The following is an 18,177-nucleotide window of genomic DNA, read 5'->3' as shown; positions in this document are numbered from 1 at the left end:
GGGCGCAGCCTGGAGGCCGCAGGGACCCTTTCTCATGGGGTCGAGAGGGGCCGTTCTGCCGGAAGATCTCGGCCAGGGGGTCGCGCTCGCCGCCTGCACCCCTCGGGGAGCCCCAGCGGGGACAGGCGGGGGCGCGCCCGGGGGGAAACGCGCGTGCCCGGCGTCTCCCAGGTCCCCGCAGTGGCGCGGGGTGGCCGGAGGAGGGGCCGAGGGCGGGGCGGCCGCAGCCTCCGCCATTCCCGGCCCCCCCCGGCCGCGGAGCGCCGCCTCCCCGCCCGCCCTTCCCCACCGCGCGCGCTCCGCCCGCCCCGGAGCCTCGCCCTCCGCCACGATGAGCAAATGAGCGCAAGCGAGGGCATGAAATTTAAATTCCACTCTGGGGAGAAAGTGCTGTGCTTCGAGCCTGACCCCACCAAGGCGCGAGTGCTGTACGATGCCAAGGTGCCGCCGCGGAGGGCCAGGGAGGAGGAGCGGGTCGGGGACCCTGGCGATGGGAGGCAGGGGCAGGGGCGGGGGCGGTCAGCGGCGCGGAGCCGGGGGAGCGGCGGGTCTCCCCGGCCTGCGCGGAGAGGCGTGGGCAGCAGGGGGCGCTCGTGGGGTGCCGCGCGCTGTAGTCCGGGCGGGGGGCCCAAGATGCTTCCGCTTCCGCTTCCTGCAGCGCTGTACCCCGCTCGCACGGTCGCGAGGCCCGGGTGGCAGTTTGAGCCTACGGTGCCCACTTGGGCCGCATGTATAGATGTGCTGTCGCCTAGTCTCTGCTCTTGCGATAAGTTTCTTCTCATCCTTTGCGGTCCAGCACCGCCTGGGCTCCTTGGGGCCACCCTAGCCGCCTGACCCAGGTCTTATTCCTTAGGTCCAAAGCGCTGGCTGCCAACTCTTAACCTCGTTGCCCTGGGACCTCTAGTCGGGTTTAGGGTCTATCCCTCCCATAGGCCGTGACCCCATTCTGAGGGCATGATTGATCCCAGTGTCTTGGACCCTCAGGCCCCTACAGCATTGACATTCTCAATCCCTGAGGGATTTGCGTGGGTGTCAACATGTACGGGCAGAATTGAGTCTTGAACCCATCCCCCTAAATCTTTGGGGTGCTGGCCACATCTTTTAGTTTCTCTGGTCTGGGCGGTGGGCTGGAGTAGGCACTGAAGTCCTGTATCCCTAACGAAAGTGTATTTTGGCGCTTTGGGGGCTAGGGCTGTCCCAGATCCTTTGAGCCACGAAAACGAAACCTTTGGTGCAGAGACAGGGGAGGCCCGGGTGCAGCCTGAGGTGCAGCCTGGGGTGCGACTTTTACAAGGCTTAGGCGGTGCCCTCAGTGAGGACATTTCAAGGTCTTTATCTGTTTGGGGTTTCTAAGTCCCTTTACTAAGCCTCCTCCCACCCCGCCCAAGAGTCTCAAAGGGGGACACGCCCCCTTGATGCCCCAGGTGTTCCTTCCTGGGATGTAACTGGGAGGGGTGTCGAAGTCCATCAGGGAATTGGATGCAGCAGAGCCGGGGAGACTACAACTCCCAGAGGTCTCAGGGCTGCAATTCTCTTCTGTGGTCTGGACTCTCATTAGTGACAAATCAGCCGGCCAATGGCTTCAGAAACTTCACCCTGTCTCAAACTCGGAGACCAATCACAGAGTGCTTGGACGGATGTTTCCTATTTTGAGGCATCCACTCTGGAAAAAAAATGGTATTGAAAGGAAAAATGTTTCAACCCAGCTCTCGGTCTAAAAAAGGAGAGAATGCTTTCTTTTCTCTTAAAACGGGACTATGATCTAGTTTTCCTGATCTAACTGATAATTCTCTGTGTGTTTTGCCGTTCGTGGGCAATATTTCCTGGTTTCAGATTGTCGATGTTATTGTTGGGAAAGACGAAAAAGGCAGAAAGATCCCAGAATATCTGATTCATTTTAATGGTTGGAACAGAAGGTGAGTGCTTGTTAAACCAGACTGAATATCGATTGTTTATATAGCATAAGAACATCGCAAACTTCTTTAAGTTTTAGAAACACTTGTAGAAAAGTTTCATTTCCTGTTTCTGCTTTGTTCTCAAAGCTTGCCTGTTCTGAGGAATGATTACTTTTAAGTTCAATACATTTTAATTCTCTCTGAGTGATTCTGGAAACCCCAGTTATTTCTGGATTTGAATGTTACTTTTTTCAGTTAATTTGCATTCTTTTCTGATTTTCAAGTTTCTATATAGTTTTCTAAAATGTCAATAATTCTGGGGCACTTCTGTTCCTTTATGGGGGGGGGGGTTAGTGTTTCTTTTATATCAAAATAAAATACTGAATTTTCTAACCTCTTTTTTTTCTGTTGTTCAATTAGCTGGGATAGATGGGCAGCCGAAGATCATGTGCTTCGTGATACAGATGAAAATCGTAGATTACAGCGTAAATTGGCAAGAAAAGCTGTAGCTCGCCTGTAAGAATACAAAAATCGTGACATAAATGTTTTTTAATGCATATTTCCTTAAGTTTTGAATTTTATGGTTTAAAAGTAATAAAAATGTTTATTAAGTAATTTTACATATTTTAATTATAAATGTTTCTGAAATGATCACCATTTATATTCTAAAGTTCAGTTTTTGAGATATTTAAGAATAATCAATGTTAAAATTTATTTCAATTATGTTCACTTTTTTTTTTTTTCAGGAGAAGCACAGGAAGAAAGAAGAAGCGCTGTAGGTTGCCTGGTGTTGATTCTGTCTTAAAAAGTCTCCCTGTTGAAGAAAAAGATGAAAATGGTGAAAATTGTGAGTGACTTGATTCCATTTTTTTTTTTTTTTTTTTTTTTTTGGTAAAAAGAACTTTTACCTAGTCTTTTTTATACTTCAGGACTAACTGAGGGGAAGATTCACTGAAATTATAGACAGGAAAATTTTGGAAACTCATTATTTTTAGGTTTCTCCAACTTAGAATTTTTTGATTTTATGATGGTATGAAAGCACACCCATGTAAATATTCTGCTTTTCAATTTCAGAACCATGTTTTAAAAATTACATGATATACTTAATGCATTTATTAAAATAAGCTTTGTGTTAAATTAGTTTGCCCAATTTAAGCTAAGGTAACTATTCAGAGCGCATTTAAAGTAGTCTGCTGTGATATTTGGTAGTTTTGGTGTATTCAATGCATTTGTAATTTAGGACGTTTTCAACTTTTGATGGACATAACCCCATCATAAGTTGAGGAGCGTCTCTATGATATGTACCTCTTTTTTTTGTTGACAATGAAAGTGGCATCAACGTGATAAGTCAGCAAACCACTGAGACTTATCAGAGTCATACTCTTGACCACTGCCTTTTTGACCAGTGAACCCCACACAGCTCCATTCCCATGGTTCATTCTCTTCTCAGTACCTCCAGCATTTATGAATCCAACAAAGAACCATTGAATCCTAGCTGACAAAGCACTTTCAAGTCATTAGCTTGTGTGATTTTTGCACCTGTTGAAGTTGATGTTATATTTATCAAAATAAATTTCTCTTCAGAAAGACACAGTATTTGTGTTCAGTATTTAAAATATATGCAGGACTGCAAATCATCATTCTTGGTAGGATGCACACTATACCTATAGATTTGTAAGCTTAACAGTAGGAAAAATGTATAATAAAAGTTTGTCTGATGTTTTTTTTTCACTTAGCCATAAGCAGTTCCTCTGATGACAGTGGTGAAGAAAAGGATGAAGAAATAAGTGAAGGAAGTGATAGTGAAGAAAAGACTGAAGTGGTAAAAAAGTTCTTGTCAAAAAACTTTGGCTTTAGTATATATTTTAGTGGTAAAATTTCATAGTAAAATTCTGTACTTATGAATGATTTTTTAAAGATATTTTAAACCAAAATAATAAAATTTGCTTGACATTTTAAGAAAAGTGATCCTTATTTACAGTCACTATGTGAGCCTCTCAGTGACTCTTTATACCTATGGAGTGTTTCTATAAATTATCTCTTTTTCCCCAATAAAATTGTGAGCTGCATTTTGTAATGATGAATTTTTTAATGGAGCACAACAGAGTTTGGGCTCTTCTGCCTGCTTGCAAAGTTACCATAACCCCAGTGGTAAACTTAAAGGAAGAAGAAACAAAATAAGCATTTGCAACATAGTTAACATCCTAGAACAAGTTAACTTGTGGCCTTTAGCATACTTAGAACTGGGACAAAATGTGAATGTTGAGGATACACTGGTACTTTTTTATAGCAATCTCTCATCTACTATCCTATTTTTGGTACGTACTCTGCTCCTATTTTAATTAATTAAAAATGGAATTGTGATGTTTCAGAAAGAAGAACTAGAGCTGCAAACAAAAAAAGAAATGGAAGAAAGGACAATAACTATAGACATCCCCGAAGTTCTGAAGAAGCAGCTTGAAGATGATTGTTACTATATTAACAGGAGGAAACGGGTAAGTGGGGAGGATATGTAAAATACAGAGTTATTAGTGTGCTTTCATTTAACTGTATTTTGCAATCACAGTCTCCAACAATTGAGAAGCTTGGAGGAATGAACTTTTACATTTTTGGTTTTATACTGAGTTAGGTTTTAAAGGTTGTGTACTCTTAGAGGCTCCCAGAATTGTTCTAATTTGACACTAAGATTGAGAATCACTGCTTACATCTACTCCAAAAAGCAACAGTGTAATCAACATGAGGACATGATAAAAAAAAGATCACAGAACTTCAGTATATATTTATTTAAAAAGTTTTATCTAAGCAGAATTGACTGCACTTGATTGATTGATTGATTCATTGATTGTGGTGCTGGGGATTGAACCCATAGCCTTCTGCATGTGAGGGAAGCACTCTACCAGCCAAGCTATAGCTCCAGCCCAACTTTCCTTTATTTTTGAGTTAAAAAGTGAAAGAGGTACAACCACCCTTTCTTGGAATATATTGTTTATTATTATCATATTCATACATCAGATGTTTTTAATTTTGTTAACAGTTAGTGAAACTTCCATGCCAGACCAACATCATAACTATTTTGGAATCCTATGTGAAGCATTTTGCTATTAATGCAGCCTTTTCTGCCAATGAGAGGCCTCGTCACCATCATGCTATGGTACACGCCAATATGAATGTGCATTATGTCCCAGCAGAAAAAAAGTGAGTACTGGCATGTTTGGCATCTCATGATTCTCATTGTGTGTTAGAAAAGCTGTTCCCATCTAGACCAGGGAATTCCTTTCTCTGTTCAGTAATTTTGAATGTATTTAATATATAATTTAATGATTTAATACTAACTCTTTGAATAACCATAGCCAAATATTGTTACTTTTGTGAATTCTTTTAGAACTCTCTTTGCACATCTGGCCTAGATACATTAAGAGTGCACCACCTTGTCACTAAGACTGGTATTTTAAGTGGTATCATGCAGGCAATAACTCAACTTTTTTTCCTTGAGAAACACCAGAATGGGCAATGTGAGTTTGATCAAAGCTTGTTTCTAAACAGGTCTTTATTCTAGTCAAAGTAGCCATCCTCATATCCCACCCTGCCCACCCAACATGACTGGAGCAGAGTCGGAGAGGTAGAGTGTCAGAGTTGAAGCAGGGGTTAGGAGTCTGGTGGGTTCTGTCCAGTTGACAACTCTTAGTAGCACAGGATTCTGGATCTCCACAAGTAACATTGGACTTATTTGTGTTAAATAGGTATGTTGAAGTTGCTGACATACTTTCTGTACTTTATAGTATGAATCTATGTCCCTATTTTAACATTAATTATTAACATCCATAGATTCATTTCCTTCTTTATAGGTATAGATGTAATATATAATGTTTAAGTTTAAACCTCTTCTATATTAAGAGTGTACAACTTTGTTGTGAAAATTTGGATTGTATCTGTTTCATTATCACATCTCTTATCTTTTCTTTTTCTCCTCCCAGTGTGGACCTTTGTAAGGAGATGGTGGATGGATTAAGAATAACCTTTGATTATACTCTCCCACTGGTTTTGCTCTACCCATATGAACAAGCTCAGTATAAAAAGGTGACTTCGTCTAAATTTTTTCTTCCAATTAAGGAAAGTGCCACAAACACTAATAGGTAAGTTAGATAACTTGCACTTTCACCCTCAGATGTCAGCATTAACATATTAAAATCCTTTTTGGAAGAGTCCAGTCTGATGCTGTGAGGGCCAGTGTGTTTGGAGGAAGGGAACAATTGAAAAGTTCCCATACTGGTAATTTCTTTTTTCCTAGGTAAGCTAAAGTTGTTCTTTACTTTCTCATGGCTCCAGAAGATTTTTCCCCAAGTGAAGATTCCAGTGTAGAGAATTTAGGTGGGATTATGAGCAGCTGGCCCACCTTTCAGAAGACAGTGGGGGCTAGAGTGAAGAGAGCACAGGCCAAGAAGGGTGGAAAGGGTAGGCTTGACCTGAGCTCCCTCACTTGCTGTATGTCACTTGGGAATGTTCCTTCTGAGCCTGTCGTGTTTGTCTCTGTAAATGGAATGGACATCTGTCTCTCTGGTGGTATTAAATAAGCAAATTTCAGCCCTTAGTAAAAGTTAGTTTCCTTTGTGGTCTGCTATGTAACCATTTTTTTTCCCCTCAATAAACAAGCATGCTTCATTCTCTGTTCTTTGGAGGGGGTACTCCCCAATTTAAAGTCTTCTCTTAATCTGTGTAATGCTAGGCTACTCTGTCTCACTCCTTCCTTCTTGAGAGGGTGACCTGCTCTCAAGACTTTCATTTATCCATCTCTCTTAACCCCTTACCTCCTGCTTTAATCTACTAGTACCCAACTAATCACTTCCTGCAAGGGCATTAATAATTTCCCACTTGCCACAGGCTGGATTTTGCATCAACCACTTTTTCCCACCCTTTCTTTGTCCCTTGATCTCCATGGTTCCTGCCTTTCCCAATTCTCTCTGCCTCTCTACCATCCCTTTTGGTGGCTTTTCTCTTCTCTCCTTTCCCCCCATGTCGGTCTCACCATAGCTGAGAGGTCTTTGAGACTCACTGGGCACCTGTATTGATGTTCCCATGTTTATTCCACACCTGGAGATTTCTAGTGTCCAGGGTGTACTCTCTCTAATGCTCATGACTTTTTCAAATCCTGCTGTTAGTTACATTTTGATGAGGTGATACCATATTATTCTTGCCTAGACCAGGGTTTCTCCGTCTCAGCCCCACTGATGTTTTGAACAGAATCTTTGAGGTGGGGGCTGTCCTGTGCAGTGTAAGATCTTTAGCAGCATCCCTGGTCTCCCCTCACTAGACAGCAGTAGCTCACCTTCTCTCAGTTGTGTTAACCAAAGCTGTCTCCATATATTGCCAGCTGTCCCTTATTAGGGCAAAATTGTTCCCATAATAGAGCCACCAGTCTCAGAAAATATGAAAGGAGCATCACAATCTTTATAAGGTCAGCATGCCTTGAAAAGTTATGGAGAGGATTCAAATGACTTCATCAGTTGAATAACTCTTTGAGAAAGTGTGTATTTTGTCGTACTTGGAGGCATAGATATAGAGTCCTTCTGGTTTTGGGAGTGGGCTTCCTGTTCTGGCTTTAGGAGGTCCTTTAAGAAACTGTGGGGTTCTGCAGAGTGACGGCATGTAACATGGTAGCTGTGTGTGACATTCTCTCTTTATTGCCTAGGAGCCAGGAAGAGCTCTCTCCAAGCCCACCTTTGTTGAATCCATCTACACCACAGTCCACAGAGAGTCAGCCTACCACTGGTGAACCAGCCACCCCCAAGAGGCGCAAAGCTGAGCCAGAAGCACTGCAGTCTCTGAGGCGGTCCACACGCCATAGCACCAACTGTGACAGGCTATCTGAGAGTAGCGCTTCACCTCAGCCCAAGCGAAGGCAGCAGGACACATCCTCCAGCATGCCCAAATTATTCCTGCACCTGGAAAAGAGTAAGTTTCATCCTGGGAGTTCCAGGCTGGGGAGAGCTGCCACTTCTTTTGTGCTCAGTCTGGGCCAGGCCACACACTTAAGTTCCCGTGTGTATGGACAGTTTATGTGTTTCCCAGACTATGGTCTGAATTCTATTAGGCCACCTACTTTCCAGAAGGGGAAACCAAGCCATAAAAAGACAAAGTACATGTGGCATAGTGCAACTTTGTGTCCTAAGCTTTCCTTTTTCTCTGCATTCTCTACCACTTCTTGGGAACAAATTGCATTGTTGGAATTCCATGTTTTGTATAATCCTAATGATAATATTCAAAATGAGCAGTTCTAGTGGATTGTTTTGATTTTTTTCTTATCTTAAAAACCTACCTTTAAAAAAATCCTTTTGAGAGCTAGAGTTGTGGCTCAGTGATAGAGCACTTGCCTAGCATGTGTGAGGCACTGGGTTCAATTCTCAGCACCACATGTAAATAAATAAAATAGAAGTCCATTGAAAACTAAAAAGATATTTAAAAAAATCTTTTTGAGGGCTGGGGTTGTGGCTCAGAGCTAGAGTGCTTGCCTAGTATGCGTGAGGCACTGGGTTCTATCCTCAGCACCATGTAAAAATAAAACAAAGGTATTGTGTCCACTCACAACTAAAAAATAAATGTTTAAAAAATCCTTTTGAATAATGTTAAGAAAAATCAGATGCTATGCTTTGTCGGGTTTATTGAGATATAATCCACATACCATACAATTTACCCATTTTAAGTGGTTTTTAGTATATTCAGACTTATTAAATCATCACCAAAATCAGTTCCAAACATTTTTACTACCACATAAAAGATATCCCATATGCATTAGCAGTCACTTCTCATGTGGCCCTCCCCATATCCTTGGCAACTATTAATCTATCTCTATAGATTTTCCTATAGAAAATGACTTCATTTTATATAAATAGAATCATATACTATGTATGTAGGTGATTATTAAGTATTGATTGAAGATTGGGGAGGTTTAGCTGGGAAAAGTAAAAGACAAACCCATTTAAAAAAAATACTAAAACATGAAGGGCTAGCTTTTTCTTTTTCTTGGCATTATTTATTTATTTATTTGGGGTGGGTACTGGAGATTGAACTCAGGGACACTCAACCACTGAGCCACATTCCCAACCCTATTTTTGTATTTTATTTAGAGACAGGGTTTCACTGAGTTCTTAGTGCCTCGCTGATTGCTGAGGCTGGCTTTGCACTTGCAATCCTCCTGCCTCAACCTCCCGAGCCGCTGGGGGCATTATTTATTTATTGAGGCAAAATTCACATGTAAGATTAACCATTTTAAAGTAAATGGCTCAGTGATACCATATTTTTTAACAAGTTTATGGAGATAAACCCTGTATACCCCACAATTCACCCATTTGAAGTATACAGTTCAGTGGTTTTTAGTTTCATAGAGTTGTGCACCCATCTGAATCCAAAACATTTTTAGCACCCTCAAAAGAAACCCTGTACCCATTAGCATTCACTCCCCATTCCCTCCTTTTGCAAGCTCCTTGCAACCCTAGTCTACTTTCTCTCTATGGATTTGCTTGTCCTGTAACTTTCATGGACATGGAATCATATGATATGTGGCCCTTTGTGATGGGTTCCTTTCTCTTAGCATGTTTTCAAGATTTTTCCACACTTTAGCATGTATTATTTCTTTATTCCTTTTTTTAACTAAATAATTTTCTACTGCTATCTTTTATAAGAGAAAAGCCTTATTGTTCTAGAGAACTGACTAGATTTTTGTTCTGCTGTTTATAAGTCTTAATGATATTCTTTAATTCAATTCCTGTGTAACTTATAAGCAACTATCTTTTTCTTTTGAAGAGACACCAGTTCATAGCAGATCATCTTCCCCCATTCCTCTAACTCCTAGTAAGGAAGGGAGTGCTGTGTTTGCTGGCTTTGAAGGGAGAAGAACTAATGAAATAAATGAGGTAAAGAATTAGTATTTGATGTTTATCTCCAGTGATTCTTTCACCATTTGTGGATGTTTGAATCCTAGGGTCCTGAAGCATTTTGCTGCTATTACTGTAAATATTAACAAAAGTGTTTGCAGAATTATTCTTAACAGTGTGCTTTTGGTTTCAAAATAGAGAATATTGTTAGGATTCCAACCCTAAAAGATATCATCTTTTATGTTAGATAAGTACAATTATTGAAACACTAATATTTTCATTCTGTAGAATAGGCATCAGCATACTTTTTGTGGTACGGGCCAGAAAGTAAATCTTCTAGGCTTTGTGGACCACATGGTGTCTGTTAAAACTAGCCAGGTCCAAAAATAGCCACAGGCAACATGTAAATAGAATGGATGCTCTCTGTTCCAGTAAAACTTTATTTATGAACACTGAAAATGGAATAGCATATGATTTTCATATGCTACAAAGTATTGTCCTTTTGTATCTTTTCAATCATTTAAAAATATGGAGTTCATTTTTAGCTTATGGGCAATATAGAAGCTGGCAGAATGTTTGGCCAGATGTAAGCAGCACATTGTCATTTGCTGACCCCTACATCTGAATTTCCTACATTATCAACAGTAATACTAATATTCATCCATTTGAAAGCATGTTGTATGCCAACATTGTGACAGATAATTGAACCTATTACCTTAAATTCCTGAAAACAGCCCTTGCTACCACATATCATTTGATATATGAAAAATTTTCTTTTTGAAACCTTTTTTTTAGTGTCACTTAGGAGATGTAGCTAGTAAGCATTTCAAGGGTTCAGAAGAAGTCTTAGTTCTTGGGATATCCCTTGACTCTCCCTTAGGTTGGGATTTCCTTATTTCTTTGGGGTAGATAGGTTTGCTCAGAGGAACATGGCTTTAGTAGTCAAAGTGCATCTGATGCTGGAAACTGAGGCCAGTAAACTACCTCTGTAAAGAGTTAGACTGTAAATATTTTCAGGGTTGAGAACAGTATGTTCTTCTTTGACACTATGAACTCTGCTGTTACAGTGTGAAAGCAAGAGATGATAAATAAACAAATGAGTGTAGCTTGTGCCCCCCAAATTCATTCATTCATAGATGCTGGAAGTATACATTTGATTTTTTTTTTTTTTTTTGGTACATAAGCCTTGGACTAGATTTAACATGGGCTATAGCTGGCTGACCCTGATGTACCCTTATTTATGTTATGGTAATTGTTGAGGATAGATTAATGAATTACTATTATAAGCATTCTCCAACACATTTTTTTCAGACAAGGAGGCACTGCAGATTTTATTATTTAAAGGAAAACAGCATTTCTTTTAAAGGGCATCTAATATTTAGACAAGGACCATCATTCCCACTGTGGTCAGCTGTGCAATTCTGCCATCTAGTGGTCACAGATACAGCTACAGGCCATAGAAAAGAAGGATGATTTCTGGTAAATGAACTAAAGAGACCTTAGTGAATTCCCACCTCCTTAAGTGCCTCCACCATGGTATTTTAACTAGATTCCTAATGTCCTATTGCTCACTTTTCTCCAAAGTTTACATGTTGCAAAAGCCAAAGTGGTAACTCAGTAGAATAGGCTCGGGATGTCTGGTTTGCTGATGTATTTCCAAGGAAATTCATCAGAGTGTTTTGAAATACACCTCTTACTTTAACAAAAGCCGTAAGTTCTGAAATTCACAGTAAAGGCAAGGAAACCATTTACCAGGTTGGAAGCGTATTTCTGGTTGATTCGAGGGGTTTGGAGATTCAAATTAGATTCCATAGTGAACTCAACTGCAAGAAATTAAGGAATTTTTAAACAATGGAAATATTGCTCAACACATGTTTTTAGTTTGTTTTTAAATGCTTCATTCTTTAACATTGTAAGACTTCCAATAAAGAAAAAAAAGAACCAAGTGACCAAAACAGTTACAGTTAGTAATAACTATTGAGAATTAAGAATGTTTCTTTAAATTTAAGTCATTATGTCCTGCAATTTTGTTTATTTTTGTATAGCTCTGTTTGTTTTGATGTAGTTGTATTTTTCCCTCTATATACAATTAACCATCACAAGATATATGTGATTAGAAGTGTCTCCATTAGGAATAGTGAAAGCCTTAAACTCATGCTTTTTCCAGGTCCTCTCCTGGAAGCTTGTGCCTGACAATTACCCACCTGGTGACCAGCCACCACCACCCTCTTATATTTATGGGGCACAACATTTGTTGCGATTATTTGGTAAGATCTTGGTTTCTGCTCTCTTATTCCATTTTTCATTTAGCTTTGTTTTTAACACTTATTAATTCATGTCATTTTGTGGTTTGGGTTGCAAATATCTGACTAATGTGGATACTTACTTTCCATTTGGGGTTCTAAAAAATCATCCAAAGGTGACCTCTTCAAAGGAAAAGTATTAAATAAAGCTTAAATTTCACAAAAGTTGTACTTTTGTATTGGTACCACTGTTCTAACTTTGTTCAATAAGAGGTTTTGTTTGATAATATACATGTTAATTTCAGTTCCTAAAAGGAAAAAGAGAGATCCAGATGACCCCTGAGTGTTTCCTACACATTTATAAATTCTTCTAATTGTAAATATTTGGCCCTTTTTTTTTAATGCAGTAAAACTTCCAGAAATCCTTGGAAAGATGTCCTTTTCTGAGAAGAATCTGAAGGCTTTACTGAAGCACTTTGATCTCTTTCTGAGGTATTTTTATTACTCTCTCAAAACTTACCTCTACTGCTGTATATGGGACTTATTTAAGCTTCTCTTCAGCACTTGTGGAAGGCAGCAGTGTATGGTTTAAATAGTAGCAGTGTTACTTAAGTGATGTGAGTTCTAACCAAAATGGTAATACACAAAGTGATTGAGATTGACAATAATTGACATTTTTTATTCAGGACTGTTCTTTGTTATATTAGCATCTATGGGTTTGATTTTGGCATTTAATTTAAAGTTGAGATAAATAATCCCTAGTCTGTGCCAGTATTCCTAAATTCTATCATTGCCTTATCTAATACGACTGTTTGACCTGAGGATCTGCCTCCTATCTTCATCCCCCAGACTGTGACCCAGCTTCATTGTCCCCCTCTCCCATTCAGATGTCCTTACCTTGGTCTTTGGGGCTAGCCTTCACCCTGTCTCACCTTGCTCAACCTTGCTACCTGACTTTCTTTCTTTCTTCTCTTTAAGGATACCTCCTTCTAGGCAGGCCCCACACTAATTTAGGATTTGCTAGAGTAAAGAGTGCCCCACCTACAGAAATCAGTCTCATGGTTTAAAAAGATACTTATCTTTAGGAATTAGGAATAAAGTATCCTGAGAGGAATTAGACTTTAAAACATTTTATTGGAAAGAAGTTTCAAAAATACCTTCTTCCCTCCCAACATCCCCCTCAAACAAATCCATAAATCTATGTGACATAAAACACTGAAATCAAATGCCAAGAAAATATGAAGAGACTGCTACAGCTTATTGTATGGAAGCCTTCTAGTTTGAAGTATTCACCATACAAAATAAAACATAGGACTTTCGCTGGGCACAGTGGCACATGCCTATAATCGCAGTAATTTGGAAGCCTGAGGCAGGAGGATTCCAAGTTTGAGGCCAGCCTCAGCAACTTAGAGAGGTCCTAAGCAAATTAGTGAGACAGTGTCTCATAATAAATAATAAAAGAGCTTGGAATGTGGTTAATCGCCCCTGGGTTCAATCCCCAGTACCAAAAATAAATAAATAAATAAAGATAGGAGTTTAGAAAATAACTTGGGAGGATTTACAAATAAATATAGATGAAGGTTTTAAAAATGTATCTGAAGATATCAGTTAAAATCAGTGGACTTCAGTAATGACTGCAAAAAGTGTGCAATCATAGAAGAAAAAAGACCTGGCTGTCAAATGAATTTTGACTCCGTTTTTACTAAAAAAAGGTGTTGCATATTTTTAGAGATTTAAACATGTAGGAGCTTACTAGTGAGTATTTTGCATACTTAAGAGTACTTTAACCCTTTATGGAAAATCAATTGAAGTTTGAGTCAACATATTATCTATATGTCGCAGATTCTTGAATGACTGGCCACATTTTAACATCCATCTTCAGATAGTTTTAGGTCAGTCTTTTATGGGTTTTGATATTGCAATTGGAACTGTGATACCTTTTGGCGTGGCAACTTAGGACACAAAATACAAAATTAGTTATTCAGATCAGTTTTCAAATAACTTCATTCATATACACAATGTGAATTTCTTAAGTGACATTGATTTCATAATTTGTTCTTTTTTATAGTTTGAAAAATAGGAAAATATTCTCCAAGGCAGTCTGATTATACAAACACTTATGTAAAGTGTTTGTATAATCAGACTGCCACCTAGTGGAGTTTAGATTTTAATTTAGGTACTTTTACACCCAGTGATGGTAAAAGGCTTCAGAAAAATAGTAATTCACATAGAAGCCAGATAAATGTGATGAAAGCAATCATTATGTAGAAATGAAGATGGTAACAGTTTTTTTTCCTAATATCAAAGAAGTTGAAATATTAAAGTGCATTGAAAGTTAATATTGTGTTTACTGATTCTCATTGAGATAATTTTTTTTTCCTTTTTCCAGGTTTTTAGCAGAATACCATGATGACTTCTTCCCAGAATCTGCTTATGTTGCTGCCTGTGAGGCACACTACAGCACCAAGAACCCCAGGGCAATTTATTAAAGTTTTAATGGTTCTATAAGAACAGTTGCTCTGTCTGTCTGGCTTTGTATTCTGGGTTCCAGGTTAAGAACTGATGAGGTACTCAGCTTTCTTTACAGAGAGCACAAACACTGGGCCCACCCTGGAGGGCTCTGTGAGAGGCAGGCTCTGTTATTTGAGTTGCCCACATACTGTAGTTCTTTGAGTTGTTTGTTATAAATTACTTTCTAGGTGCCTGAACATGCTGTGATGTCACATTTGCTGCTGCACAGGCCATCTGTGATGGCAGGAAAAGAACAGTTGTGTTCATAAAGAAATGTTCATGAAAGCGTACATAGACAGTTGTTTTGGTAGATGTTGCAGTTTGTTGTTAGCAAGAACCACATTGTTTAGTTATTTGTTAGCATTAAACAAAATATTTTTGCAAACTATTTTCATTCTTAAGAGGAGGCTAAGCAACTCTGTTCAACGAATTGTAGTTTGTACTTAGAAAGTGCAAAATAGTCTCAAAAGTACTTTAGAGGGAATTGATATTGACGGCAAAAGAACTTGCAGCTATACATTTGCTTGTAACAGTTCCCTCTCTGTGAAACATTATTTTTGGTTATCTAAATATATCTAAATAATGTGAAAACATTATTTTTGGTTATCTAAATAAAGCATTGCCTGTCTTGTTGGAGACTTTACAGCTATACTTTGTTGTGTAATGTTATGGTTCCATTTCTATAAAGTGTTATTTTTGGTGATCTAAATAAAGTGTCGCCTGTTTTGTTTGAAAGAATCAAGAGAGTTTTTGCTCTGGTCTTTTCCTTTTTATTGCATGGCAACAGTGAGCAAACTTCTTTAACTTGTAACTTTTTGATTTTGTTTTGTTTTACTTTTGTGCCTTTCCCCCTTTCCTTCTTTGATTTTCCTTCACTTGGCAGCATGACTAGATGGTGGTTTCTAGAAGTTACAGTGGTTCTGTGCTGTCTTGTTGCTGGACTGTGGATCCATATGGGCTGGCACTAGTTTATCCTACTCCAAAATTTCCAGCAGATGGGCTCTGTAGTCATCCCTCTAATTTTCATTTTAGTCTCTCCCATACTCCCTTACCCCATATGTATAAAAAGTTCTAAATTGGTAGAATGGCATTCCATGCAGGCATTGACTGTCAAAACTCTCTTTTCATGTAGCTCAGCTTAATTGACCTTTACTTACAAAGATCATTGGTCATACACAACAAGGGCCACAAAAGTAATTTTGAATCTATAAATAGTTCCATCAAAGTGATTTGTTCTCTTTGACAAGTGAGAATCAGTACCTCTAAATCAGCAGAGTAGACATCCTCTTATATGCATTTAGTTGTTAAGTAAAATCATAGTTTTTGATGACTAATCTGGAGTAGTATTCAGGTTCATGACAGATTTCATCTCCAGTTGGTTTATGTAATGCCTTCTTAAATCTGGTTCCTACACTGAGATCTGAAGTGCTTTTAAAAGTTTAATCAGTAATATTCAGGGCCTGGAAAAGAAAAGAAAAATATTTTCCCTTATAAGAATATAGTCTTTTAAATGTCCTCAATGAAATGAGCACAAATTGTTATCTCAGAATACTTATATATATGTATACTCATACATATATACTTGCAGTTTTCAATTTAGTAATTTTCTAATAACAAAAAATTATTTTCTTCCCCCTAAGACATTTCTTAATTATAATGCCTCATATAGGTTGAATAGATGCAGTGTAGATAGATTTAAATAATTTTTCTTCAAAATATTCATCATTCTATTGTATGTTACTAATAGTTCAAATCATTCCTTAGATAAAAAAGTATTTAAATGTCTAGATTATCCTTATAAAATTACAAATTACCTTTTCTTTGTTGATTTGTAAGTTATTGCTTTACTGGCAAACCTTGCAATAATTATCACATTGCATCAACATTTTCCTCTAAGTAATCATTTAAAAGTATATTGGACTAAAATGATACTTCGATAACTTCTATATCAGACTAGATTTTTGTTAACAGCATGGGAATTTAAACAAACACCTCAGCACAAATAGTTATATAAATTTCTAAATTTATATTAGTGTAGACCAAAGAAGTCATAAACATTTGTCAGTATTCAAAAGGTGCCACCTGTCATAGTATTATCAACTCTAAGAATTTGAGGAAGTTAATTAATTACCTTGTTTTCCATTATTTTTTTAAGTAATTCAGTAGTATTTGCTGTCAAGATTCAGCTTTTCAAAGGTAAATTAACCTGGACATTTATTGACAATAACTTTATAGCCAAATACTAGTTACTGGAAATATGAGGAAGAATAAAATGTGTTCCTTATTAGGGGACTAGAGTTAAGAATATTTTTATAGGCAAAGACTATAGTCTGTAGTAAATCAAGTTCTATATTAAGGAAGTGTGTTACTTTAACCAGTTCTTAATATACAAAAGTATAAAAATACAAATGTATACTGAGAACAAAGGACAGTGATTAAACATATAATTCCCATTTTTCCAAAGAAGAATGTATAATTCTATTTTGATTGCTTGTCATTTCAGCTAAGTTTGGTCACTGACATATTTCATCAGTGATGGAATCTAGCCAACATGGTGTTAAGTGACTTGATATCCTTCTGGAAAAGGGGTTTTAACAGATTAAATTAAGAGCAGTAATGTGGGGAAATCATGATTGCATTTCAAAGAGAGATGAGACTCCTCAATAAAGCAGTTAAAATTTTTTTAAACAATGTAATTGAAGAGAAACCTTTCTGTTCTGGCTGCTGCTTGTCTTATGCTTGAGCCAAATTCTTCCAAATGTTTGTTCATTTAGACAAATCCTTAGTGCATATTTAAGCTAATTGAATTGTGTTGTTTTTTATATAGTTCTAGTAAAAAAAAAAATAGAAAATGCTCTTATCTTCTTCCTTCTTCCCCAGAATCCATCTCTTAAACTCAAGGGGAATTTATCAAACACCATTTCTTGGATTCAGCTTTTCCTCCAATTGATCTAATAGTGGGACATCTAATCAAAGAATAGAATGCAAGCTCCCCAGTGAATCATCTGCAAGGCCTGGCATGTTCTGCCTAAATAGCCCCACTATTTCTGAACAATGACAAGTGCATCATCTTGGAGGCCACACCAGATCATCTGATGTAGACTGGACATGTTGTGAACATACAACATTCATGGAAAAAAAAAATATATATATATATGTAATCTTTCATCATATGGCAGGGTATACAATCACTATAAATGGACAAATAAGTGAAATAAGCATTCATGTGTGGTCAAACACTGGTGTTGTTGAAAATAATAGGGACCTTTCCTATAGGACAGTGATGCTTATATGTTACTGCACTCTTGCTAGAATATGGGTTTAAACCCGGCAGATCTGGAGTGTGGCTCAGAAGTCTGCACTTTTAAGGAGCTCACAGGGCTGCTGATGCTGCTTATTCTCAGCCTACACCTTGAGTAAGATGGTTATCAGATGTTGGAGGTTAGGATGTATGAAATCAGGGACAGGAAATGAGATTCAGATGTAGATGGCCTTTTATGCACACTTTTTCACATTCTTCCTTTTGTCCTCAGAACAGCTGCATAAGGAAAGTATTATCACTTACATAAATCTAGGAATAAGAATTCACATTGTTAGAAACCAAGGGAAGTTTCAAACTAAGGTCTCTTCTGATTCTAACTCTATTTTCTCCCAATTTAT

The 18,177-nt window shown here is 38.2% G+C and overlaps 1 protein-coding gene across 2 annotated transcripts; it reads left to right on the top strand.

The window, feature by feature from the left end:
- Positions 1–279: 279 nt before the first annotated feature.
- On the top strand, positions 280–15,255 carry Msl3 (MSL complex subunit 3). 2 transcript variants are annotated; one of them, XM_013357471.4, is made up of 13 exons: positions 280–441; positions 1,834–1,916; positions 2,316–2,411; positions 2,642–2,742; positions 3,632–3,717; positions 4,268–4,390; positions 4,930–5,090; positions 5,870–6,028; positions 7,582–7,844; positions 9,693–9,802; positions 11,931–12,030; positions 12,414–12,498; positions 14,396–15,255. In XM_013357471.4, the coding sequence occupies exons 1-13, from the start codon at positions 340–342 to the stop codon at positions 14,493–14,495; spliced, it is 1,569 nt and encodes a 522-aa protein (XP_013212925.1). In that variant the 5' UTR covers positions 280–339; the 3' UTR covers positions 14,496–15,255. The 2 variants fall into 2 exon arrangements, with proteins under 2 accessions (XP_013212925.1, XP_040142690.1); XM_040286756.2 differs by lacking the exon at positions 280–441 and adding an exon at positions 862–1,677.
- Positions 15,256–18,177: the final 2,922 nt, after the last annotated feature.

The sequence above is a fragment of the Ictidomys tridecemlineatus genome, chromosome X, assembly GCF_052094955.1.
Source record: "Ictidomys tridecemlineatus isolate mIctTri1 chromosome X, mIctTri1.hap1, whole genome shotgun sequence".
Taxonomy (NCBI): domain Eukaryota; kingdom Metazoa; phylum Chordata; class Mammalia; order Rodentia; family Sciuridae; genus Ictidomys; species Ictidomys tridecemlineatus.
The sequence above is the reverse complement of the archived record's forward strand: the minus strand, read 5'-3'. Positions and strand labels throughout refer to the sequence as shown.

Bases quoted from the DNA above. Each gene is read 5' to 3' on its own strand.
- Msl3 (XM_013357471.4), top strand. From the start codon at position 340: ATGAGCGCAAGCGAGGGCATGAAATTTAAATTCCACTCTGGGGAGAAA. The intron at 2,412-2,641 runs GTAAGAATACAA...TTTTTTTTTCAG, and splicing joins AGAAAAGCTGTAGCTCGCCT to GAGAAGCACAGGAAGAAAGA. The intron at 6,029-7,581 runs GTAAGTTAGATA...TTTATTGCCTAG, and splicing joins AGTGCCACAAACACTAATAG to GAGCCAGGAAGAGCTCTCTC.